General features: G+C 47.8%; 1 protein-coding gene across 2 annotated transcripts in view; it reads right to left on the bottom strand.

Moving 5' to 3' along the window:
• LOC119455463 (cubilin) overlaps positions 1-26,114 on the bottom strand; it is a 233,580-nt gene that overhangs the window by 4,523 nt on the left and 202,943 nt on the right. For both annotated transcript variants that reach the window (XM_037716873.2, XM_037716872.2), the window contains 6 exons: positions 19,650-19,815; positions 17,838-18,088; positions 13,791-13,944; positions 11,869-12,065; positions 10,920-11,099; positions 8,837-9,087 (listed from right to left, as the gene is read on the bottom strand). In XM_037716873.2, coding sequence (XP_037572801.1) covers positions 8,983-9,087; positions 10,920-11,099; positions 11,869-12,065; positions 13,791-13,944; positions 17,838-18,088; positions 19,650-19,815 — 1,053 coding nt within the window. In that variant the 3' untranslated portion in view covers positions 8,837-8,982. The remainder of the gene's footprint in view (positions 1-8,836; positions 9,088-10,919; positions 11,100-11,868; positions 12,066-13,790; positions 13,945-17,837; positions 18,089-19,649; positions 19,816-26,114) is intronic.

Raw genomic sequence — 26,114 nt, forward strand, 5'->3', positions numbered from 1 at the left:
CACTTGCACTGCCAACTCATTCAAATATTTGGTAAAAGAACTGCTTGCGTATGTGCCTTAAAGAACTGCTTGCGCATGCGTAATTTACCATTAGTATACTTATCTAACAGATGTAAAAGAATCCATGAGCCATTCCACTCTGTGAAGGTGGATGACCAGCGAAGCTGTTTAGCGCACGACACAGAGGTGGCACAGAATTTTGAACAAAGGTACGAACATATTTATTGCCCTGATCGGTGGTCATCGTGACGATAGGTACGCACACACATTCGCGTATCACCTCTGTTATTAAATCTGTCCGTAATGTAAGACAATGAATGGCTCATACCCCCTTAAGCAATGGCTCATACCCCCGTAAACGCGGCCTCCCCATTACGACGACAGCAGAGAAGTGAAATTGTATGCTGGAAGGATGAGCGGCAACGGAGCCAGCTGTGGAACCAGATGACGTCGACGAACGCGTCGACGAACGCGTGGCACGAGCGCGTTCGCGCGGTTGCGCCGAGGAGCGCCAACGAGCCAGCTGTGGAAGACGACGACGCTTAAGCCATTGCTGATGATGATAGTTAACTATAATAATAGTGAGAAACACCTGATGGTTAATTGGCACTTTCCTTAACTAAACTTATGCCCCTATATCGTATCTATCCTACACAACTCTTAACTTGAACCATTACCTCCTATTAGGTGCGTTTTTATTATTCTCATGGTTTTGGCGACACCTCACTTCCGGCTGCCCGAGGCCGACTTCCGATGTGCTTCTTGAGAAACATAATGCCGCTAGGTGATAGCGCCATAAAAGTTGACAGTCACTTTAAGCATACGATAAAGAGGATGAAGGTGAACGTCTGCGTGCTCACACGAGACATTCATTAAATTACTTGACATTCTTATTTGAATGCGTTGTTACTTCCTATTACTTGTTTTCTCCTACAAAGGTCGTGGGTACCAGTACCTTAATTAACTCTATATTAATTAACTGTACCTTAATTAACACAAAAGGTCGCGGGTTCGACTGACGCAAATGGTCATGGGTTCGAGTGCCCTAATTAACTGTATCTTAATTAAGTGTGCCCACATTAACTTCGCCTCAACACCAAAGGTCGATGGTTCGACTCCTACCAAATGCGTGGGTTCGAGTGCATTGATTAACTTTATAATAATTAACGGGGTCTTAATGAACTTCGCTTTAATTAACACCAAACGACAAGGGTTCAACCATCAATGGTGGCACCATCAATTTTGGTGCCATTGAATTTTGACGCCATAACGCCAGACGGTAAATTTTTCGACGCATCATCGATCTAAGGCTTCCGCCTATTTATCAAGGTCGGATCCGCTACGCATTGACGCCATAGAATAATTGCCTTAGTTAGACAAATGAGGAAGTGATAGCCAACCATTATACTTTTTTCTGAAACGCTGTTCAACCACATAAAATGCGTCAACATTCCGAGTGCGTGTCCGGGGCAGAATTTATTGTTTTCTTCGTAAGAACAAATGGGCGTTCACCGGTCAGTTCTAAATTATTGCAGCATCACAGGTCACTGGCACTTGCTCTTACGAGGAGTTCAAGCGTAAGAGCGTTTTTGAAATACGGGCTCATTTTTAGCATGACCTGCGAGATTGCGACACTTCGCTGCTTCGACAACCCCGAGTTGCGGCGTAATCATACATACATTTTGCGCAATGCCACGTCGCTGACCGTCCACGAGAAAATGGAACGTACAGTGCGTGAGCGGCACGTTTCCAGGGCCTGTATCCGCATGAACGCTCTTAGGCTAGAAATTGCCCGTACGAACAAATTCCAGGCAATACTGAGGCTGGAAATATTATTAGCAAAGGCGGCAAGCCAATGGGAAAGAGCATTCAGGACGGCTATACTTTGTGAATTAGGCCCTCGGTTTCATTCTTCTGAATTGAGTTTAGAGAATCACGGCGTGTACCGACGAGAGCCAATCTCGAAACACTTGTGGTAATCTACTCACCAAAGTATCGATACAAGACAGTAGGCGCCCGAATCTGTGAGCGATGCAAACGATTTCCGTTGCTCTCTGGACACGGTTGCGACACAGCACCCGTACCTTGTCAAATTGTCGATGGCAGGCGTAGTTCTGACAGTGCGTTGCTAGGTCCGGGTGGGCGGCCGTCTCGAGCCTATACGCATGTTCGGTATGGCTCTTGTTCACGCGTCTTCAGGGGTACAGTGTACTAGAAAACTTTCCAGTGGCGCGACCACGCCTCTCCGCCTGACGCACGCGGTGGCACCTGCAGCGGCGGCGCTGCAATCGACCGATCTAGGCCTTAAGTTTAGCACAGAGAAATCAGGGATTATGATCTTTAATGAGCACACGAGTAACTTCGTGGTGTCAATTCAACAGCAAGTAATACCCATAGTGAAGCAATATAAGTACCTCGGCGTACACATAAACGAAGGAAAGAATTACTCAAGCAACCACCAAGATAATCTGAAAATAAAGGGGAAGCGGAATGCAGCATTAATGAAACACAGAGCACTGTGGGGCCACAATAAGTATGAGGTGGTGCGTGGAATCTGGAAAGGAGTAATGGTGCCAGCGCTAACATTCGCAAATGCCATTATATGCTTAAAATCGGATATATTGGCGGGTTTGGAAGTTAACCAAAGATCAGTAGGCCGGTTGGCTTTGGGAGCACACGGTAATACGACAAATGAGGCAGTGCATGGAGACATGGGTTGGGCCTCTTTTGAAGTCAGAGAAGCACAAAGCAAAATTAGTTTTGAAGAAAGGCTCAGGAACATGGATGAAAATAAATGGGCGGCTAAAGTGCACAAGTATCTCTACATGAAAAGCGTGGACACAGAATGGAGGAAGAGGTCAAGGAAGTTGGCAACCAAGTACAGGATAATCGAAACTGTAAATAGACAACCAGGGGTCATCAGAAAGAAAGTGAGAGAAATAGAGACCGTGAATTGGATGCAAAGAATGGAAACGAAAAGGACAATGGAGATTTACAAGAATGAGAAGAAAGAAATTAGAAGGGAAAATCTGTACGATAACACAAAGGGCAGTGCCTTGCTATTTGAGGCTCGAGCCGGTTGCCTAAGGACGAAAACATATCGGAACAAATATTCGGAATTAGATGAGACATGTGTATGCTGCAGTAAAGATCCAGAGACCACTCAGCACATCCTAATGGAATGCGACGGGATCCACCCAGCGAGAACCGTAGGTAACGTGCAACTCCCAGAAGCGCTTGGGTTTAAAGTGGAAGGAAACATAAACAGATCAGCCGTAGAGATCAGCAAGAGACGATTAGAGTACTGGTGGAAAAAAAGTAGGGAAAAGATGGATGCGACCTGATCTCTTAAAATCATAGGCAGCGGTACAAGGTAAATTTTTGAAAAAGAAAAATAATGATAGGTATACAAAAATGCAAGATAAAGAACATGTATAGTATACCTGATTAAATCAAGCAGGCTAGGTGACTATTTGTCGCCGCCCCGTTTCAAAGGGGATGCCAATAGATCATCATCATCATCATCTTGAAAGCTCGCCCTGGCTCGCCTCTGCAGCGTACGTGGCACTCAATAATGGAAAGCGTGTATGGTTATGTACCGCAGCTGTTTTAACGTAATTCAGCTTGGGTTAGCAATTATTTCGCAGGTATTTTATAATTGTTGAGGTCTTTACGCTGGCCGTATGATTTCGGGGACCTCTCAAAATAAGCAAAGCCAGTAGCAGACGAACGCCAGTCGATGCGCTGTAAACAATTTCTTTTTCGCGCTTAGTCGCCGATTCGGGCGAGGTCGTAATACCGGAATATTTCGCGAGTACTAAATTTTGCGAAGTAATGGTTATTCGTGGGACCGAATGTTCGCGTGATCGCAAAAAAGCATTGTTTAGAGTGTCTGCTAGGGTGCACATGCACAGAAATCAGGCCGATTAAAGCTGATTTCATGTTTAAACGACAAAGCACTTCACTTTTAAATCATGTCTGGTACGCAGTACGAAATATGACACGGAGGAAAAAAGATGGAAAAACTACTTCGAAACTGCTTTCTCTGTCCCACACGATTTTATTGCAGGTACTTTTCATTCGCACAAGAATCATCCCAACAGCGTCAATGCACTAAACAAGCAGAAATTCGGCTAATTTAGCCTGCTTAGCTTGAGGTGCTGTGCTGTCTTTCTTTTTGAGAATATATTCGCTTTGTTTAAACCTTTGATAAAGAAATGGAGCCGTGTGGTGACATAAAAGCTAACTATGCGAGGGGTCATACTCTCTGCATGAGCTCTGCATCCCACCTTCAAGGGAGCGGCACAATGAATCATGTGCAGGATGTCCATTATACTTTCCCGGTGAACTTTTCGTGCACTAAAGCAATTCGTGAAAATGTCTTCAAGCCTTGTGATAAAACGGAACAGTTCAACCGAGGCGTAGAGCAAACCTCCTTCATCATTGTGGTGCACGAATTCTGCAGCAGGCAGGTGGCGACCTTCTTCTGTAGGAAGTAAGAGGCTGTCAATACATGCATAACATTTGGCGAGCAGCACACACTTTTTCGCCACGTATCCATAAATATAATAAATTAGCCTTGAGTCGCTCCTCTGGACATTATACTCGTGTTCCACTGCTTCATTACCACATGAACCCGAAGGTCCCGCTTGTTTTTCTGTGCAAAGCTTCATTTCGTCAATCAGCTGTTGCTTTGCAGTTTCTTCCCGGTCCCCAACATCAAGAAGAGAACTGATGACATCACTCTCTGCATTCCCGCCTGCAACACTGTGCGCCAAGTTATAAAAAGAGAGACAGTGAACAGTGAGCAGGAACTGCTGTGGCGTCGGGTGTGAGTTGCAGCCAGATGAGAGCCTGACAATTCCAAAAAAGTTTTCCACTTTATCCTGGCTCAGCCGGGATGTCAATAAGTAGCTAAAGCCAACTTGCTCATGCAAGTAGCGAAGGAGCTCAAGAGTACTTGTTAGAGTGACTCTTAAGCCCTCTGCAGTGAACTCGCTCAAAAATTTCTTCTTATCAGCATGGCGCTCCTACATGTCCAGGAAACTGAGCATTTCCTTAATGGTTTCTTCACCAGCAGAATTTGGTCTGAGAGCTTCGGCTGTGTACCTTGCAGTCATCACTGCAATCAGTGACTTCATTTTCATGAAGAACTTCTCTGTCGCTTCAATTTTACCACAGCTCCTTTCCAACTGAGTACGGTAAAGAAAGAATGCCCGCAAAGGACCATGCCCAAACAACTGGAATGCGTAACTTGCCCGCATTTTTTCGAAATTGTTGGGGCTTATGTGGACGCTGGTTATTCCAGGCATTGCTTTCATTGTGACAGTATTGCTATCGAGTTTGAGAGCTTCTCTTGCAAATTGCATTGAAACTGCACCATCAGGGGTGTCAAAAGTTGTGATGAGAAGCCTGTTACGAACGTTTTTGACAAGGTGAGGAAAATCAGAAAAAAAATGTATGAACCGACTGCTGTCAACAGGATGAGGCTTCTTGCAGACAACTTCCTTTAAAGATGCTCGAATGTTAAAGATGCGCCACATTTTCCTGTTCCAGGCCGCTGCATCGCACGTTACGAAGTCCACAAAGAGGCCAGCCCTTTCTGCTAAAATTGTGGACTCTAGCACAATTTTGGCCAACAGGTCCCCTTTCACGTTCTCGTTGCTCCCGAAAACACCAATAACCTGAGTCCAGCTGCCAACCAGTGGCACAAACATCACAACGAGGCCATGATTGCATGGCAATGTTTTTTTTTCTTTTTCGGGTGTATATGGGCCCAGGTCCACAAAACCTTCAATCTTCGCACCTGTGGTCACTGACAAGTGTTCAGCAAGCTTCATTTCATCAATGATTATTCCACCATGTCGGTGGAACACATCCAGGAGGGCAACCTTTTGTTTCAGCACATTGAGCATTTTTTCATTGAACCCGAAGCCGTTTCTGTATTGAGCAGTGTACTTACGTAGGGTTGTTTCACTTAGGAGTGCCAAAATGTTCTGCCTCCGCATATACTGATACAGCTTTGGGCTTCTCATTTTCAGCAAGATACATTCAAGAATCCATTCTTTGTCATATTTCATGCCGCGCGGGATCTTCCTTCTTGATGCCTCGAAGCACTGCCTGACAGCGAGCTGCTGCTTTGGTGACAAAAAACTTAACTTTTCAGAAAGTATTTCTTCAGCTGTTGCAGCACACTCGCTTTTCATTTTCTTGAGGTCCAAGACAAGCTTGTCTACCTTCGATAAAAGCCGCTGGTTTTTACGGGTACATGCTTGCAGTTTCTTAGAAACACTGCCTCGGAACCCCGAGCTAGCATTATTGCTACTTTGCTTCCTACCTTGACGCCTTTCGAGGCGCCACTGCCGCCTAACGAGTGCTTTTCTTACGTACTTGCAAACGACGCAAGCGGTTCCTTCTTTTGTTGCCTTGCCTTGGCAGTTAGAGCTGTAAACTGCCGTTGCCTCGCACTTAATTTGGCGTTGCAATTTTGTTGTTAGGCTGGTCGTTAGGTAGCTTTCTTCTCGGGACGCTGCGCCTTTGCAGATATACATATAATGTGCGTCCTGCAGAGTGGTTATAGCATCTGGAATAGTTGCCACTGACGCACCAGCCACCTGCTTACCAAGCACGAACGTCTTCGAATGTAAAGCACCGGCCGCAGTGAAGAACACGGCCTTTTCCACAGTAACCACGCCAGAGAGCGAGTCGAGGGAACATGAAGTAAAACGTACTCCGTCTGCATCGTGAAGTTCGTGTAGCGTCCAGCGCTTCCCAGGCACTGTGATTTTCATCACCTCAGCGACAGTCGCGGCCTCACAGACTTCGTTGCCACCCGTAGCACCCGCATGTTCGTCAACCTCTGTCGCCTCTGCAACCTTCCCTCGTGCCTTCTTTCGCGGTGGGACTTCGTCATCGCTCTTCCTTTTTCTCTCGTTCCTCTTGGGAGTAGGTTGCTTGCTCAGGTAAGCTGAAAGATTCGGCAAAATTGTGGGGACTGCGTCCGGAGTAAGCGTAGGCGTCCCGCGTGAAATACGAACTTCCTCACCATTTATACGGCGCACATAGTCCCTGACAATGAAACGCTGCTCAAAATGCAGTTCACATACCGCGCAGTCTGCGGTTAGCGGCTTGTCGGCTCTATGTAGGTTCCTTTCCCACGTGCATCTCCGTTCCGGGTCTGCAGGCGCCTTGAATAGCGACAGCTTACTTCGCACTGTTAGTTCGGGCGTATCCTGTGCTACACCCTGGTGCGTAGCAGTGGTTGAGACGTTGCTTTGCACTCATTGACGCAAGTGGCCGCATTCACATGAGAAACTTGGCGAAACACAATCACACAGAACGAAATGCCACAGCCAAAACACACCACTGAAATGCAATGGCCGGTCGTGCTCAAACCGCTCGTTTGCAAGAGTGGTCGACGACAGCGCCACCGCTTCAGGTGCCACTTCCGCTGACACGCGCAGCAAGGCGCGGCCCCCTCCGCTCGTTGCACTGAATTGCTTCTAGTTCACTGTATCAGGGGTGTGGGAATATTCGAAACATTGGAATAACGAATCGAATAGTGTCGGTCTCCGAATCAAATAATCACAATTCGTAAATGCAAATATTTTTCGAATATTTCGAAATGTTAACTGCGGCCACATAAACAGAAAATGTAAGCAAGGTACAGGAAATTTTCACCTCCGCGGGAAAGTATAGACATAAAACATGAAGACTTGCGTAGTGGTACAGGCTGCGTCACTAAGTTGCCATACTTTACAGGCTGTACAGCGATCATTCGCGCTCTCTGGAGAGTCCTGGGCATGCGCAGATACTACTTGTTTGCTTCCAATGCTTCATTTGTGCTTTTAATAAGCAACGCTTCATAACATACGGTGTAATGACAGAAACTTGCAAATTTTAAGAATACTGGGATGTGAACTTCATCTTATAATAATTGTGATACCGGCTATTCATTATTCGAAAAATATTCGAAAAGTATTTTTCGATATTCGACTGGATTAGCTTTGGCCCTATTCGATTGGTATTCGATTCGGTCGCAAAAATTGCTATTCGCACAGCCGTACGCATCTCCCCACCTGGCACATTAGATGCGTCCACAATTAAGTGAGAGGGGTCTGGTATGCTATGGTGGACATGCATAGCACATACTTGGTGGTCTCTCTCCGTAATCAGTGAGTGATGAAATGTCACGTGTCTCTTCGACATCACTTCTTTTCCTTTTCTCAACGCTTATTGTTATAACCATCTAACTACGGCCACGGGGAATCCCTCAGGAGCAAACGTAGCACCCGAGCCACAGTGATGGTCAGATTGCTTTGCTCTCTTCATTCTCCACTCCCATGTTGTATGTGAGGCTATTGTATCTTACGGCCAGTGGCAGTTGGATAAGATGAAAAGCCGACAGCCCGTGGCGGCGCCACATGAAAAAAGTCAGGTAGCGTTGGTGGGCACCAGCTTACATTTGAAGTCCCAAACCTGTTGAAACGACACACGTACATGTTGAGGTCGCATCTTGTGCATGATGTCTATTTGATGGCGTCTGATTGAAATAAATCAGCTATTTTGCACGAGGGCCAATCAGGAGATCAACCAGGCAACTTGTGCCGAAACAGCCTGCACAAGTTACTTGGTTGATCTCTTGATCTCGCACCAATGTATAAAGGAGTGCACTAGAGTTATATATGGTGGCCAGCGCGCTTCTGGACCAAATTCAAAACCGGCTTGTTTAATATTGTGCAGCCTGTTTCTGTCTAATAAACAAAAAGCAGCGTTCCAGAAGGGCCACTGCCAATTTTGTTCTTTCGTATGCTGGCAATCTCCGCGCGTGGCATACCTGGCCGCAGAGGCGTGTAATCTTGGCGTCAGGACTGTCCTGGTGTCCGTTGTAGACTTCTAGGTAGTTGGCGTCGCAATTGGCGGCGGTCGAGTTGAAGGCGAACGCCACGAAGCTCAGCTGGAGCGTAGCCCTGGCGCGTCCCGTCACAAACCAGGTGCACGTTCGGCGCTCAGCGAAAGTCGTGGGGTAGCCCGGGCTTGACACGGCGCCCTCGTTCGCCGTGACGTTGCCACCGCAACCTGCCGGGGCTACACCACAGTGCGGGGACGGAGGAGGAAAATAACTTGTTAAAGGGGGAGAGAATTGGGACGGTACAAGGGAAGCCTTGAAAACTTGGCGTTCCCCCACATTCTCAAGTCGTACTGGCGAACTGAGCAGAAAAAGAAAAGATATGAACAGAGAAAAGGAACAACCAATCGCTTTGGGCATTCGGACTTTTCTGTGGTCATACTTTTCTGTGGTCATGTTTCTGTGGCCATGACGTTAATATGACGTCGCGAATTTTATTACATATTATCATATTTGGCGCCCCGAAACTCACCAGGTCGAGCGGTGTACTGATTTAGTATGAAGTGCAGTCCATTTGTTTAATGATAAACATTTAACTAGCGCCGAGTAGACGCGTTCAAATTCTATGACGTCACGTCGAGATGATGCGGCAGTGTGCTGTGTTTTGCAGTGTAATTATTTGTGTTCTCTGTTTTGGCGATTCAAAATATTTGACTATATATGCACGTGTGTACTGAACTCATAGGCAAAACTTTGTTGTGATTCATGTAGTGTTGGACTGTATTGTGTTGATACATCTGGTGTTCAACTGAGTGCCATATTTTGTGACATTATTCACTCTTTTTTGCGCATATTTGTTTCCTTCGCTAAGTGACAAGGAGTAGCTGGTGCTGCCATAAAGGCGCCAGCCTCTCCTATTAACCATTTCAAAAAAGAAAAAAAAAAAGGAAAAAGAGAACAAGAACGTGGCAGTGCCATTGGTTCTTCATTTTCCCGTCTTTTCTGGCTCATCCCGCGAGGTAAGACTGACCATTGTAGGGACACAATTAACAATGCTTCACTTAATAATGCTATTTTTCAGGGAGTTCTAGACAGCGTTCTCAAGAAGTTTGCTTGCCGTGAAACACAAATTCCAGTGCAGACTTAGCAGAGTTCTATGTTGGGCAAGTTGGCGCATAGCTTTTTGAGGTACTGTTGCAAAAGATAAAAAAAAAAGAAGTAAAAAAAGAACACGAGGAAAGTTTGTTACTTCCTTGTGTGTGTGTGTGTGTGTGTGTGTGTGTACGCACGTGCGGTTTTTTTTATTGCGATAGCAATTATATGGACACTCCAAAGCAGATTTCTGCCGTCGGCGTCGCCGTCGCCGTCGCCGTGAGGTTCCGTATGACGTCAGCGGCGATGAAATCGTCGCCGCGCTCCGGACGCTGTATGTGCGAGTGAAAGACTGCGAGGGACGCGCGCTTTCACGGGGAGCGAACGCAAGTCGGACAGCAAACGCGCGTTCTGCGCCGTGCTCCCTGAAGGGCTGCAGAAGTAGGCGTCTCTTTCCTCCTTTACAATAGCGCATACGCACCTTCTTCCGATGCGCGAAAGGCGAGGAGGGAGGGGGGGAGGGAGGCAGCGTTTAGCTGCGGCACCAAGTGCGTATTTATGTAAAAACGTTGTGAGGCGAGAAGGCGGTAAAGACTTCCGACGCAGCTCGACGAGTGTCCCGTTCTGATGTAGTCGAAAACCGAGCCGCCCCCAGAGGCTCCGGCAACAGTCACCAACGCCGCACGCGTTTTGTGCGAACGCGGGCATAACGCCGACGGCGTCGACAACTGTTCTGCGTGTTGCCGGTGCTGCTGCATGTCCAAGTTTATACAGCTGATAAAGCTACTATCATTACTCCGTACAGCTCTTTACAAATTTGCTATCGCAATTGATGCCTCGCCTTTCGGGTGAAACTGCGACAACTTTTTATGACCTTGCGCCACAGAGCCACTAATTTTCATTGTAGGCCATTTACATTATTTTGTATGCCCGGCGGATTGCGATACCCTCTAGAAGCTATGCAGATAGGGCACGATACCTCCTTCCGGGCTGCTGTAGTAAACCATAAGAAGCGCAACGCCCATGCGCCCACAGAGTGGGCGGCTGCGGTGGTTTTGACGATGACGCTGAGCTGGTTCCCAGTAGAGAAAACCGGGGTAGGGTTTATGTCACCGCACACGTGAGCCAGGACCCGCGATGAGGCGCCACCGTCGCGAACCTGCAGCGCACATGAATAAAATGGAAGGCGTAATGAATACGAAACGCTTATACTCTGGACATTACTTTGGCATTTTCTTCCTGCGACACATAAATTTCTTGCACAACTACTTCCGACTGCAATGTAGGTGATCACACCGTATTTTTTAAAGACAACATGCTGGGACCACAATCGTACTCCTCAATAAAATCAAATTATTAAAAAGTTATAATAATGATTTGAGATCTCAATAACTGCATGTGTCGCTATTTCCTACTGCGTCTTTCAACTACAGAAAGTTGAGCAAGTTGGTATGGACTCATCGTGAACGAAGGCAAGGCGTGCAGACGTGGACACGAGAGAATCAGACAACACAAACGCCGTATTGTCTGGTTTTCTTCGTTTGTGTCCGTGTCTGCACGGCTAACCTTCATTCACGATGCGTTTTCGAATTTTAATGCTTCCGCTTGTCTTGAAATCCCACTCGTATTGGTGGTATCTTCGATGCCCTGTCTCTAATCGAAGAAACTGCGGAACGTGCTCAGGTGCTTGATTGGCGTGCCTTTTTTGTTGGCCCTCCTTTTATTTCGTGTTTCATTTGATAGTCGACTGCATATATGCGAAGCCGTATTATGACATTGCTCTAATTCGTTCAATTAACATCTTGTTATCGATGTTTACATATGAAGACGCATGTTCGCAGGAGACGTCGGTGACGATACAGCTGAAAACCCCCGCTCCAACTATACCCAAGTCATTCATTCATCCGAATGACACCAGGCCACAGTACCTGCATGAAGATGTTGGGACAGGAATTGTTCACAGGGTTGCCCACGTTGAAGTGAACGAAATAGAGCGCGATAGCTGACGTGGCTGAGGCGTTGACAGGCGCGATGGTCAGCATCGACGGATGATCGATGGTTGTCCAGCCCGGATAGTCGACGTTGTGTATGACGCCACTAGGTTGGCTGTATGTCAGGTTGGCGTCTGCGAATGCGAGAACATCAGTTGGTCTGTACTTTCTCTAGGTGTCGCGTGAGTCGATTAGTTCAAGTATACTTCGCGGATAAGTTCACTTGTGCAGCTGCTGGAATCGTTCAGACGAGCATAAGGTTCAAGAACCAATCAGGGACAGTTTGCGTCTGAACGGTTACTGGGCTTTTCAGAGTTCAATGATTTCGTTATTTCGGCATTATCTGGAAGATACAGGCAGTACAAGAACGAACGTACTTGAGTACGTCTAATCCAGTGACATGAACATTTTATATGCCTATAAAAATTTTATAATGTGGTCAAGAAATTGATGCCACAATACTCGCAAGCACTATCCATCTGTTCACGAAACTCAGCATCAGCTACAATCGCAAGAAACCAGCAGACAAGAATTAAGGAAGACATATGGGCGATGTACAGTTTATTTATTGAATTGTATAATTGTTCAAAGATTAATGTTGAATTCCAAATAGCTTCATGTATTTTTGAAAACAAATGTTTCCATTACGCTCAAAAAACGCGAGAGTTCGCTAAAGCGGGGTCACTTGTTTACAATTTGCATTAAATTGTTGCGTATGGGTATATGGGGATATATGTATTGTCCAAAACAAGGCGGCCATAAAGTGTTTCCAGCTTCAGCAATCGCTTCCGGTGCATGAAGCCAGCAAAAGCATAGGCTTCGAGACCGGTTTTTGCTACTCGGAAAAAGCCGTCTCTGGGCCGTGGATTTCGAGACCACCTATTCTAGACACTGTCAATAACCGCAATTTTGTTGAATTCTGCAGTGGTGGCTCTTGAGCCAATCAGAGAAGCCGTGGCTGGCCTGGGGGCCAATTAGAGCTCAGAAGATGGCGAATTCAATAATATATATGGCGGAATTTGACAATGCCCACGATAGCGTTCTCCTTTTGCTATCTGAGGCATGGGGAAGAGGCTAAGGGATTAAGCAGTGAAGGGGAGTTTCTTGAGATATCGCTTAACTTATCACCTTGATGCACTCACTGGTGCGAGCGCACGCTCTGTGGATCACGTTCTGTGCATAATAATGCATTAGATCGAATGCAATCCAAAGCCACAAGGTATGCTCCAAAGCCACAAGGTAAACCACAAGGTTGTTCCAACAAATAACCATAAGACCCAACAAATAATCATAGGGTCAACCCCTATGGCGAACGCCGTAGTAAACTCTTTTATATAGGACTTATAACAACCAAACTGGAATCGTGTTCTCGTAGTACCTGAGCCCACATCATAACACATCTACTCGCAGGAACCATGTATTCATAATGAATAAGTGTGTTCCTAGGGCACATTTCTTTTATATGCACTATCTTTCCGAGGACCTTTACGGGCGGTGAAATTGTTACCGGTGGAAACTGAAAGCCGAAACACTGCTGAATTGTTTTGTGCTGCTTTATGCCGTACGCAGTGATGCCTGCTAGCCCTTAGGAATTTTATAGAATACACTATAATAATTGGAATTGTGACATTCATGGTCTAGCTTTCTTTACAGCGTTTTAGGTGTGCCCATCTCCTGCAGAAATATGATTAGTTTAGCCTTTGTATTACTTACGTGTTTTTCACGTTCTTTCATGTATTTCGCGCTGTTTAGCCAACCAGAAGATTACAACTAGCCCCTAAAGTGAAATGGCTGGTGTTTCGCCGAGACCGCAGGTGCCGCGTTACCAAGTGAACTTTGAGGAGGGGGAAACGACTTACTCGCCATGGTACCGTATTCCAGCTTGAGCTTGGCCTGGCCACCTCGGCGACCAGTGTCGAGTAGCAGTTGTACCCGGCTGGCGGAGGCGTGCGGCTTCAGCCACTCCTGAGGCACACTGTGGCCGCACAAGCGCACGGGCGGCAGCTGCAAATACTGCACAGAGGAAGCGTCATTTAGAGGCGCGCCTGAAGGAGCGAGAAAAGGAGAATAGAAAGGAAGGTGCAGAGGCCGCAACTAAGATAACGAACAGATTTAGCCTAACCGTGTAGGTATCGACATTTAAGGAATGCCGGTGAAGCAGGCGGCCCCTGCACCACTGCTAGCGACGTCCTGCGGCGGTGCGGTAAACGACTGCATGCTCAGAATTTGTTGGCGTTGCGTGGTACTCTCGCCAGATTAAAAGAAAAAAAAATCGACAGAACCCATCCTATAACGAACGTCGACGTTAATACGATTAGCATTGAAGCCATCTGGCGACACACCGTATTGCCACTGTCATCTATGAGGTGTGATGCAGCCTGTCCTCCTCACTCGCGCGAAGAGCCAGGCCCCTAGAGGCGTTGGTTATTTATGTTGACTACATTGTAGCCCACTAAGCTTCATCAAAGTCACTCCCTCACCAGAACAGGAATTGGCCTCCCTGGTGCAGTATTCGGCCACTACCTCCCTCATGACTCCGACAATTAACCCATGGCCCTCAGTTCCCAGTGGCTGCGGAGCACCTGACCAAGGCGGCGGTCAGACCTGCTACGCGGCAGAGGGTGCTAAGAATCTCTGGGTCAAGGCAGGCCGCCAATGGAAACTGAACCTGGCAACGTTCAACACGCGCACCCTCTCGAGTGAGGCTAGCTTAGCAGGACTATTTGAAGAATTATCAGGAATTTCCTGGGATATTATTGGCCTTAGTGAGGTTAGAAGAACTGGTGAGGCTTACACAGTACTGACTAACGGCCACGTCCTCTGTTACAGAGGTCTTCCAGATAAGAAAGAATCCGGGGTAGGATTTCTAGTGCATAACAACGTAGCGGGCAACATTGATGAATTCTACAGCATTAATGAAAGGGTAGCAGTCGTCATAATAAAGCTGAATAGGAGGTACAAAATGAAGGTAGTACAAGCCTATGCCCCAACCTCTAGTCACGATGAAGAAGAAATAGAACAGTTTTATGAAGATGTTGAACTAGCAATGAGAAAGGTGCAAACTCAGTATACTTTAGTCATGGGCGACTTCAATGCAAAAGTGGGGAAAAAAGCAGGTTGGTGAGCAAGCCATTGGCAACTACGGCATCGATTCTAGGAATGCAAGAGGAGAGATGTTAGTAGAATTCGCGGAAAGGAATAGGCTCCGAATAATGAATACCTTCTTCAGGAAGCGCAGCAACAGGAAGTGGACCTGGAAAAGCCCTAATGGAGAAACAAGGAATGAAATAGATTTCATACTCTCTGCCGATCCAAGCATAGTGCAGGATGTAGAAGTGTTAGGTAAGGTTAAGTGCAGTGACCATAGGTTAGTGAGGTCTAGGATTTCTCTCAATTTGAAGAGAGAGAGAGAGTGAAATTAGTCAAGAGGAAACAGGCCAACCTAAAGGCAGTAAGGGTAAAAGCAGACCAATTCAGGCTGGTGCTCGCAAACAAATATGCAGCTTTAGAACAGCAAGATGAAGATAACATAGAGCTAATGAATGAAACCGTAACTAGGCTGATCTCAGAAGCAGCAATTGAAGTGGGAGGTAAGGCACCAAAGCAACCTGGAGGGAAGCTCTCCCAAGAAACAAAGGACCTAATAAAGAAACGACAAAACATGAAAGTGTCCAACTCAAGAGATCAGATAGAATTCGCTGAACTGTCAAAACTGATCAACAAGAAGAAAGTGAGGGATATTCGAAATTATAACGTGGGAAAAATTGAGGAAGCCGTAAAATATGGACGCAGCATGAAATCAGTAAGAAGAAAACTAGGCATAGGACAAGGCAAGATGTACGCACTGAAAGATAAGCATGGTAATATCATCAGCAATTTCGATGACATAGTAAAAGCAGCAGAAGAATTCTATACTGACCTGTACAGTAGCCAAAACAGCCAAGCTTCTTCCATTCGAAATAGTCATGAACCGGATACAGAAGCTCCTTCTATAACTAGCGATGAAGTTAAAAGGGCCTTGAAAGACATGACCAGGGGAAAAGCGCCTGGAGAAGATGGAATAACAGTAGATTTAATCAAAGATGGAGGAGATATCATGCTTGAAAACCTTGCGGCCCTTTATACGCAATGCCTCACAACTTCAAGTGTACCAGAGAGCTGGAAGAACGCCAACATTATACTTATCCATAAGAAGGGAGACGTTAAAGAATTGAAGAATTACAGACCCATTAGCTTGCTTTCAGTATTGTATAAAATATTCACCAAGATAATTTCCAATAGAATCAGGACAACACTTGACTTCAGTCAACCAAGAGAACAGGCTGGCTTCAGGAAGGGATATTCTACGATGGACCATATCCATGCCATCAATCAGGTAATCGAGAAATCTGCGGAGTACAATCAACCTCTCTATATGGCTTTCATAGATTATGAAAAGGCATTCGATTCGGTAGAGATATCAGCAGTCATAGAGGCATTGCGTAATCAAGGAGTGGAGGAGGCATACGTGAATATCTTGGCAAATATCTACAAGGATTCCACAGCTACCTTGGTTCTCCACAAGAAAAGTAGAAAGATACCTATCAAGAAAGGGGTCAGGCAAGGAGACACAATCTCTCCAATGCTATTCACTGCATGCTTAGAAGAAGTATTCAAGCTCTTAGAATGGGAACGATTAGGAGTGAGGATCGATGGCGAATATCTCAGCAACCTTCGGTTTGCAGATGACATTGTCCTATTGAGCAACAAGGGAGAGGAATTACAACAAATGATTGAGGACCTTCATCGAGAAAGTGCAAGAATTGGGTTGAAGATGAATATGCAGAAGACAAAGATAATGTTCAATAGCCTGGCAAGGGAAAAAGAATTCAGGATCGCCAGTCAGCCTCTAGAATCTGTAAAGGAATATGTTTATCTAGGTCAATTACTCACAGGGGACCCTGATCATGAGAAAGAAATTTACAGAAGAATAAAATTAGGTTGGAGTGCATACGGCAGGCATTGCCAAATCCTGACTGGGAGCTTACCACTGTCGTTGAAAAGAAAAGTGTACAACCATTGCATTCTACCGGTGCTAACATACGGGGCAGAAACTTGGAGGTTAACAAAGAAGCTCGAGAACAAGTTAAGGACCGCACAAAGAGCAATGGAACGAAAAATCTTAGGAGTAACGTTAAGAGACAGGAAGAGAGCGGTGTGGATCAGAGAACAAACGGGGGTAGACGATATTCTAGTTGACATTAAGCGGAAGAAATGGAGCTGGGCAGGCCATGTAATGCGTAGGATGGATAACCGGTGGACCATTAGGGTTACAGAATGGATACCAAGAGAAGGGAAGCGCAGTCGTGGACGGCAGAAAGTCAGGTGGGATGATGAGGTTAGGAAATTCGCAGGCGCAAGTTTGAATACGCTAGCGCAAGACAGGGGTAATTGGAGATCGCAGGGAGAGGCCTTCGTCCTGCAGTGGACATACATATAGGCTGATGATGATGATGATGACATTGTAGCCTCACACTTGCCGAGAACACGCGAGCCGCGTGCTCCGGGCTGTATTGGTGACACCAATTCTTTTCAAAATAATTTGTTCTGATACTATCAAGACACCAACGGGCAGCATCACTATCTATCTATCTATCTATCTATCTATCTATCTATCTATCTATCTATCTATCTATCTATCTATCTATCTATCTATCTATCTATCTATCTATCTATCTATCTATCTATCTATCTATCTATCTATCTATCTATCTATCGATCTATCTATCTATCTATCTATCTATCTATCTATCTATCTATCTATCTATCTATCTATCTATCTATCTATCTATCTGAATATTTTTCCATATTTAAGCAAGTTGAGTCCGTAAAATCAGGTTTCTTTATAATCTTTACATGATACTCGCCTTCTGCGTGGTTATCAGAGCCAAGTACGCGCCGTCCTCGCATGGCAAGCGCATTTCTTTCAACCGAATGGTGACGTCACGGAAGGCATCGTCGCTGTCGAATATCTGCACGGCCCCACTGGCGACAACCGGTTCCTGTGCTCGAAGCACCCAAAGGCAGCGGACGTTAGCAGGCGCCGCGTTGGGGAATCCCGGACTCTGCAAGGTCTGCCACGAGTCGCCGCTCACGTTGACGCTGCCGCCGCACAGCGCTGCAGACGGGAAACCACGAAGAGAAAAAAGATTGAAGAGATTTATACAAAAACTGTCAGCCCTTCCACTGGGGTGGAGGTGGAGGACCAGCGAAGCTGTACTATGGCGTGAATTATGTATTTCCAATTACCACTATTAAGATGTAATGGTGTAATTGGTTATTTGAACCATTAAAGAAAGAGAAATATATATGATCCGGTGGTTTTAGTTTATTTAGTGACCACAGGGACCATGGCCCTTATGGTCGCTACGCTACACCGCCATAGGGTGCACTGCAAAGGTTTGCACATTCTTCATAAACACGCCACCAACGTCGCGCGCGTTCGGTGCGAGAGAGAGAGAGAGAGAATAAACTTTTATTATCGAGGATAATTCGGTGCGAAAGCGGGCAAAACGCTGCCGCCGTCGATAACAGTTGTGAGCGTTTGTGTGACCGCACAATCCGCTCTCAAAACGCTGGCTACGTGACGTGGTGGGAGAGCGGGCACGCACACGCACCGTCTAGGGTGCCTCGATGCCCTCCTCGCCCACCACTCCCCTTCCACAGGGGAGTCGCGTTCGCTCTCCGCCGTGCATTCGCACCCCTTGAAAGAGCGCGTTCCTCGCCTTCGCACGCTTTTACTCGCACATAAGTCGCGTTTGCTCTCCGCCGTGTTCGATCCCCGTGAAAGCGCGCGTCCATCGCCCTAGCGCGCTTTCACTCGTACATACAGCATACGGCCAATGAGAGTTTTTATTGCGATAGCAATTATATGGACACTCAAAAGCAGATTTCTGCCGTCGGCGTCGCCGTCGCCGTTGCCGTCGCCGTCGCCATCGCCGTCGCCGTCGCCGTGAGGTTCCGTATGACGTCATTTGGAGATGAAATCGTCGCCGCGCGCTGAACGCTGTATGTGCGAGTGAAAGGGCGCGAGGGGCGCGTCTTTCACGGGGAGTGAACGCACGGCGGAGAACAAACGCGCGTTCTGCGCCGTGCTCGCTTAAGGGCTGCAGAAGTAGGCGTCTCTTTTCTCCTTTACAATCACCATATATGTAGAGCAAACGTGCCTTCTTCAGACGAGCGAGAGGCCGTGGGGGAGGGGGAGGGAAGGGAGGCGACGTTTAGCTGCGGCACCAAGTGCCTATTTATATCAGAGGCTCCGGCAACAGTCACCAACGCCGCACGCATTTTGACCGAACGCGGGCAAAACGCCGATGGCGTCGACAACAGTTCTGCGTGTTGCCGATGCTGCTGCATGTCCAAGTTTATACAGCTGATAAAGCTAATATCATTACTCCGTATAGCTCTCTACAAGTTTGCTATCGCAATTGATGCTTCGCGTTTCAGGTGAAACTGCGACAACTTTTTCCTACTGCCGGAAGCGACCATCGAATAGTGGGCCCTTAACAGCTTTGCTGAAAAAGATGCCGGTCTGCTTTCTATGCAGTAGGTCTGCCCTTCTAAGGTGATACTGTTGCAGTATCATAATGGCGTATACTGAGGTACTACAGCCACGTTTCTAATACTGACCCAGAGACATTGAAGAATATTAGTTTTAGGTGCGTGTGTAGGGCACTCACGTGGTAGTTCCTTGAAGGCGGCAGCGAAACCAGGTCCTTCTCCCTTGGCCTTGGTGACAAAATGCACGAGAAGCGTGTTGCCGGCCGAGCGCAGCGGTGCCTCGGGAGGTCGCTGACCGCACAGCCGAATCAGGGGCTCCTGGTGCTCGTCAAGAGAGTCCCACACCTGCGACATGTCTGCCTATTAGCCTATGTGACACTAAGAGCCAACTGGCCATGCCATGTGAGGCTATGATAGTGAGGCAACATGGTACATCGCATTGTGCATGTGTGTGTGTGTGTGTGAAAACATTATTCAAAGAGGTCCGGAGGCTTGGCTTAAGCCGAGGTGGGCGGCTCCCACGTTGGCACTGTCAGGCCAAGCCCTTTAGCGACATTATGGGCCCTCTGGACAGCCCTTAGTCTTAGTTGATATTGAAGCAATGGGCGTTGGGTTCTTTTTTCACATTGTGTCCATTCTTCCAGGAGGCTGGGAAGAGTTGCGGGGCACCCCGCCAGTATATGTTTGATTTCAATGATGCCATTACAATCAGTGTATTCCATCCTATTCTCCCTCTCTCGATATATTTTGTTAATGTGGTACGGCGTGAGGTATGTATACCGGTTTGCCATAAGCGCAGTGAGACTGCCAGAGCCCTGTTTAACTTTTAGTGTGGCAATGGGAATGCCTGCATCCTAGATAGTAATGTTTGGTAATGTCATTGTAAGTTATTAAATCATCTCTGTGTTCCCCGGCCCGATGGTGAACGGCTCGGTTATGGTTCTCACGGTTAGCAAGTCCTCGTGCCAAGTCGTGCGCAATCTCGTTGAGGTTTACCCGAGTCTCGTTCACTTTCCTCATATGCGCAGGAAACCATCGGATTTCTGTTCTCCTAATCCTAATGATCTCAAAGAGTTTAGCTGCAACTCCAGCTATGGAGACCCGGAGGCGAGCGTCACCTGGTGGTATTGCAAGAAACCCACGGCACGCGCGGCAAGACCGTCACAGCAGCAGCAGCGCCGGGAAAGTCGGGAGAAGAGGTAAAGAAAGCTTCGCTTTATAAGGAGAAAACATCCGCCGCAAATGCGCTGCGCAGCCAGAAAAGAAGCCAAAACCAGACAAGAAAAGGGAGACGGGAGTTGCGACGTAAACGCCACGAGGGCCCTCGCTTTCAATGTGGCTAAACGCAGGGAATGACGTCCGCCTGTGCGCGGTATAGTTGAGCCAGCGGCAGAAAACCTATACCACGGGAAGGGTTGTTCCTTTCCTTGCACCTCTTGCTTCAAGGCGTTTCACCTGCCTCCATAACCCGCCACGGTAGCTCAGTGGTTATGACCAGGTTCCTTCAATACTTTTCTTCAAAGACCCTGCTATGACGTTGCGCTGCTGAGCATGACGGCGCGAGCTCGACGCTGGCTGCGGCGCCGCATTCTCGCGGGGGCATGATGTAAAAATACTCGTGTGCCGTGCCCTGAGTGGGCCTTAGAGTGCCCCAAGCGGTGAAAATAATTCCTAAGGCCTCCGCTACTACGTCTCGCATAATCCAGTGTGCAATGCAGGAGCGTCAAACGCCGGAATTTGTTTTACAGGGAAGCTGTTAGCCTCTAGTTGGCCGGTATTTTTCGTGGCATGCTCACCCAAAGTACGGCAGCCGGAAAAGGCGTCTGTGTTTCAGTTTCCGTTTTGTCGTATATTGGAATTACAAACCGATGCTATCCTCTCTGTAGGTAGTGTGTAAGTCATACTTTACGAATTTGCCGACACATTTTACTCTGAGAAATTAAATTAGAGCAATAACGCACTTGCGCTAGCCGGAGGGCCCAAAAACAAACGGCAGCTGGAAGGCTTTGTGTTTCCGTTTCCGCGTAACATAATTATTTTGTCTCATATATTCGAATTACAACCCGATGTTACCATGTCTGCAGGTTGTGTGTAAGACGTACTTTAGGAATTTTCCAACGCATTTACTTCGAGAAATTCAATGCATTCAATAACGCACTTGTGCTATCCAGGGTGCCTACAAGAATGAGGGTGTTGGGCTGCTGAGCACGAGGTCGCGGGATGGAATCCCGGCCATGGCGGCCGCATTTCGATGGGGGCGAAATGCGAAAAAACTCGCGTGCTTAGATTTAGGTGCACGTTAATGAACCCCAGGTGGTCCAAATTATTCGGGAGTCCCTCACTACGGCGTGCCTCATAATGGTGGTTTTGGCACGTAAAACACCATAATTCAATTCAACAAGAATGAGAATGTATGTTGTGCTAACGGTAGTGCCACCTAGCAGCCGCGGCCACTCAGACAGACCGCAAACGGCAGCGGGAAAATGGCTTTGTCTTTCAGTTTCCGCGTAACCGAATTATATTTTCTCGTATGTTCGTATTACAGTTCGAAGTTATCATGTCTGTAGCTTGTGTGTAAGTCTTACTAGACGCATTTTCTGATGCAACTTACTTTTAAACATCACCTTAGTTCAATAAGTCACTTGCGCTTGCCGGATGGCCTAGAAGAATGAGGATGCATGTTGCACTTCCACACACGTGTGTTCGCGTGTGACGTACGTCGTTTGCGGTGGTGGTGCTTGTGTAACGTCATCTGACGTCATTTGGGGTGGTGGTACTTGTCTAACGTCCGCACCAGCTTCGCTGTACATTGACTTTCACAGGGCGGAATGGAGGCGCATTTTTATGCTTCTATCTCCACTATCACTACACGTACTTAACAAAAATGCTTGCGGTAGAACACTCCCTGAAGGACACTTTGCAACACTTATTGTATACATCGAAATTTCCAGACGGACCTGGTGAGGAGTCCTAGAAAACGGCCCTGACGAGAAAAAGAACTCGTTTTACTCTGGTGATGAGACTTTTGAAGACTTGATCTAATTTTATTTGGCGAAAGGAAGCGGGTTATTAACGGAGAAAGTCAAAGGCGTTTCCGTACTCAAATTACACACTCGGACCCGCCGTGGTTGCTCAGTGGCTATGGTGTTGGGCTGCTGAGCACGAGGTCGCGGGATGGAATCCCGGCCACGGCGGCCGCATTTCGATGGGGGCGAAATGCGAAAATACCCGTGAGCTTAGATTTAGGTGCACGTTAAAGAACCCCAGGTGGTCAAAAATTCCGGAGTCTCCCACTACGGCGTGCCCCATAATCAAATCGTGGTTTTGGCACGTAAAACACCACAATCTAATTATTTTTAAGTTACACACCCGAAACAAAGTGGTAGCACGTTATTGTGACGTCACACATTTCAAATTATTTTCGCCCGTTTAGACCGGTTTTTGTTCAGAATGATTTCTCGAAACGCATTGGGCCGAGTCTTTCGTTCCTTCAGGCTGCAATAAATGAAAACGTTTATCGAGAAATGATGAGCTAGTCTCGAGCAGGCGCTATCCAAACCCGATGACGTCACGAGGAGCTGACGCCGACATTTGAAGTCCCTGTTGGTTTTCGCGTTTCTTCGTGTTTATTGTGACTCGCATCAACGGTAAGATTGACGTTTCTAATATTGTATAGAAGTGCAACTTACCTAACCGGTTTAAATTAGCGGCAAGTTTTGAATGCGATTGCGCGGAGCCACTTTTCTGGTTTCGCCATCAATGCGAGACGAGTCAACACTCCTTACTTTACCGGTTGCGAGTGCAAGCTGCACCACAGTTTCATGAGATCCACATGCAGGAGGCGTCACGATGACGTAAGCGAGTTGACTGCTTTTGAACAACAGAGAGCGCGGCGACCTTTACATGCTAATAATAAACAGATTGTACGGGCAATAACAATAAAAAAATCGGCCGAGACACTTAAGACGGTTTACGCGAGGGAATGCGAAAGCATTCTAACATTTGTACACCTCGGAACGTCATGAACGCGCTCATTCTATACACTAATGATGTGGCGCCACCTCCTCCTCATCGTCTGCGCCGTCACGTGCCCAATGACGCACGCACTAGGGCACACCTTTAGTCAGCCAGATGGCTGCGACATCACGTGTGCAATCACGCACCCACTAGGCACAGCTTTAGTAAGCCAGGATCGTGGAGACGCCGACTGTATGTTTTTGTGTAATTGTGCTGTTCAATGTGGCAAAAAAAGCCGCCGTGGCGTCGGGGAAGCGTGCTCGGCTCGCACGCCGTAGGCCCGGGTTTGATTCCTACTAATTGTGCTGTTCAATGTGGCAATAAAAAAAGCCGCCGTGGCGTCAGGGAAGCGTGCTCGGCTCGCATGCCGTAGGCCCGGGTTTGATTCCTACTAATTGTGCTGTTCAATGTGGCAATAAAAAAAAAGCCGCCGTGGCGTCGGGGAAGCGTGCTCGGCTCGCATGCCGTAGGCCCGGGTTTGATTCCTAATAATTGTGCTGTTCAATGTGGCAATAAAAAAAAGCCGCCGTGGCGTCGGGGAAGCGTGCTCGGCTCGCATGCCGTAGGCCCGGGTTTGATTCCTACTAATTGTGCTGTTCAATGTGGCAATAAAAAAAAAGCCGCCGTGGCGTCGGGGAAGCGTGCTCGGCTCGCATGCCGTAGGCCCGGGTTTGATTCCTACTAATTGTGCTGTTCAATGTGGCAATAAAAAAAAGCCGCCGTGGCGTCGGGGAAGCGTGCTCGGCTCGCATGCCGTAGGCCCGGGTTTGATTCCTACTAATTGTGCTGTTCAATGTGGCAATAAAAAAAGCCGCCGTGGCGTCGGGGAAGCGTGCTCGGCTCGCATGCCGTAGGCCCGGGTTTGATTCCTACTAATTGTGCTGTTCAATGTGGCAATAAAAAAAAAGCCGCCGTGGCGTCGGGGAAGCGTGCTCGGCTCGCATGCCGTAGGCCCGGGTTTGATTCCTACTAATTGTGCTGTTCAATGTGGCAATAAAAAAAAGCCGCCGTGGCGTCGGGGAAGCGTGCTCGGCTCGCATGCCGTAGGCCCGGGTTGATTCCTACTAATTGTGCTGTTCAATGTGGCAATAAAAAAAAGCCGCCGTGGCGTCGGGGAAGCGTGCTCGGCTCGCATGCCGTAGGCCCGGGTTTGATTCCTACTAATTGTGCTGTTCAATGTGGCAATAAAAAAAAAGCCGCCGTGGCGTCGGGGAAGCGTGCTCGGCTCGCATGCCGTAGGCCCGGGTTTGATTCCTACTAATTGTGCTGTTCAATGTGGCAATAAAAAAAAGCCGCCGTGGCGTCGGGGAAGCGTGCTCGGCTCGCATGCCGTAGGCCCGGGTTTGATTCCTACTAATTGTGCTGTTCAATGTGGCAATAAAAAAAAGCCGCCGTGGCGTCGGGGAAGCGTGCTCGGCTCGCATGCCGTAGGCCCGGGTTTGATTCCTACTAATTGTGCTGTTCAATGTGGCAATAAAAAAAAGCCGCCGTGGCGTCGGGGAAGCGTGCTCGGCTCGCATGCCGTAGGCCCGGGTTTGATTCCTACTAATTGTGCTGTTCAATGTGGCAATAAAAAAAAGCCGCCGTGGCGTCGGGGAAGCGTGCTCGGCTCGCATGCCGTAGGCCCGGGTTTGATTCCTACTAATTGTGCTGTTCAATGTGGCAATAAAAAAAAGCCGCCGTGGCGTCGGGGAAGCGTGCTCGGCTCGCATGCCGTAGGCCCGGGTTTGATTCCTACTAATTGTGCTGTTCAATGTGGCAATAAAAAAAAAGCCGCCGTGGCGTCGGGGAAGCGTGCTCGGCTCGCATGCCGTAGGCCCGGGTTTGATTCCTACTAATTGTGCTGTTCAATGTGGCAATAAAAAAAAGCCGCCGTGGCGTCGGGGAAGCGTGCTCGGCTCGCATGCCGTAGGCCCGGGTTTGATTCCTACTAATTGTGCTGTTCAATGTGGCAATAAAAAAAAAGCCGCCGTGGCGTCGGGGAAGCGTGCTCGGCTCGCATGCCGTAGGTCCGGGTTTGATTCCTACTAATTGTGCTGTTCAATGTGGCAATAAAAAAAAAGCCGCCGTGGCGTCGGGGAAGCGTGCTCGGCTCGCATGCCGTAGGCCCGGGTTTGATACCTGCTAATTGTGCTGTTCAATGTGGCAATAAAAAAAAGCCGCCGTGGCGTCGGGGAAGCGTGCTTGGCTCGCATGCCGTAGGCCCGGGTTTGATTCCTACTAATTGTGCTGTTCAATGTGGCAATAAAAAAAAGCCGCCGTGGCGTCGGGGAAGCGTGCTCGGCTCACATGCCGTAGGCCCGGGTTTGATTCCTACTAATTGTGCTGTTCAATGTGGCAATAAAAAAAAGCCGCCGTGGCGTCGGGGAAGCGTGCTCGGCTCGCATGCCGTAGGCCCGGGTTTGATTCCTACTAATTGTGCTGTTCAATGTGGCAATAAAAAAAAAGCCGCCGTGGCGTCGGGGAAGCGTGCTCGGCTCGCATGCCGTAGGCCCGGGTTTGATTCCTACTAATAGTGCTGTTCAATGTGGCAATAAAAAAAAGCCGCCGTGGCGTCGGGGAAGCGTGCTCGGCTCGCATGCCGTAGGCCCGGGTTTGATTCCTACTAATTGTGCTGTTCAATGTGG

Source organism: Dermacentor silvarum, chromosome 6, assembly GCF_013339745.2.
Source record: "Dermacentor silvarum isolate Dsil-2018 chromosome 6, BIME_Dsil_1.4, whole genome shotgun sequence".
Classification (NCBI taxonomy): domain Eukaryota; kingdom Metazoa; phylum Arthropoda; class Arachnida; order Ixodida; family Ixodidae; genus Dermacentor; species Dermacentor silvarum.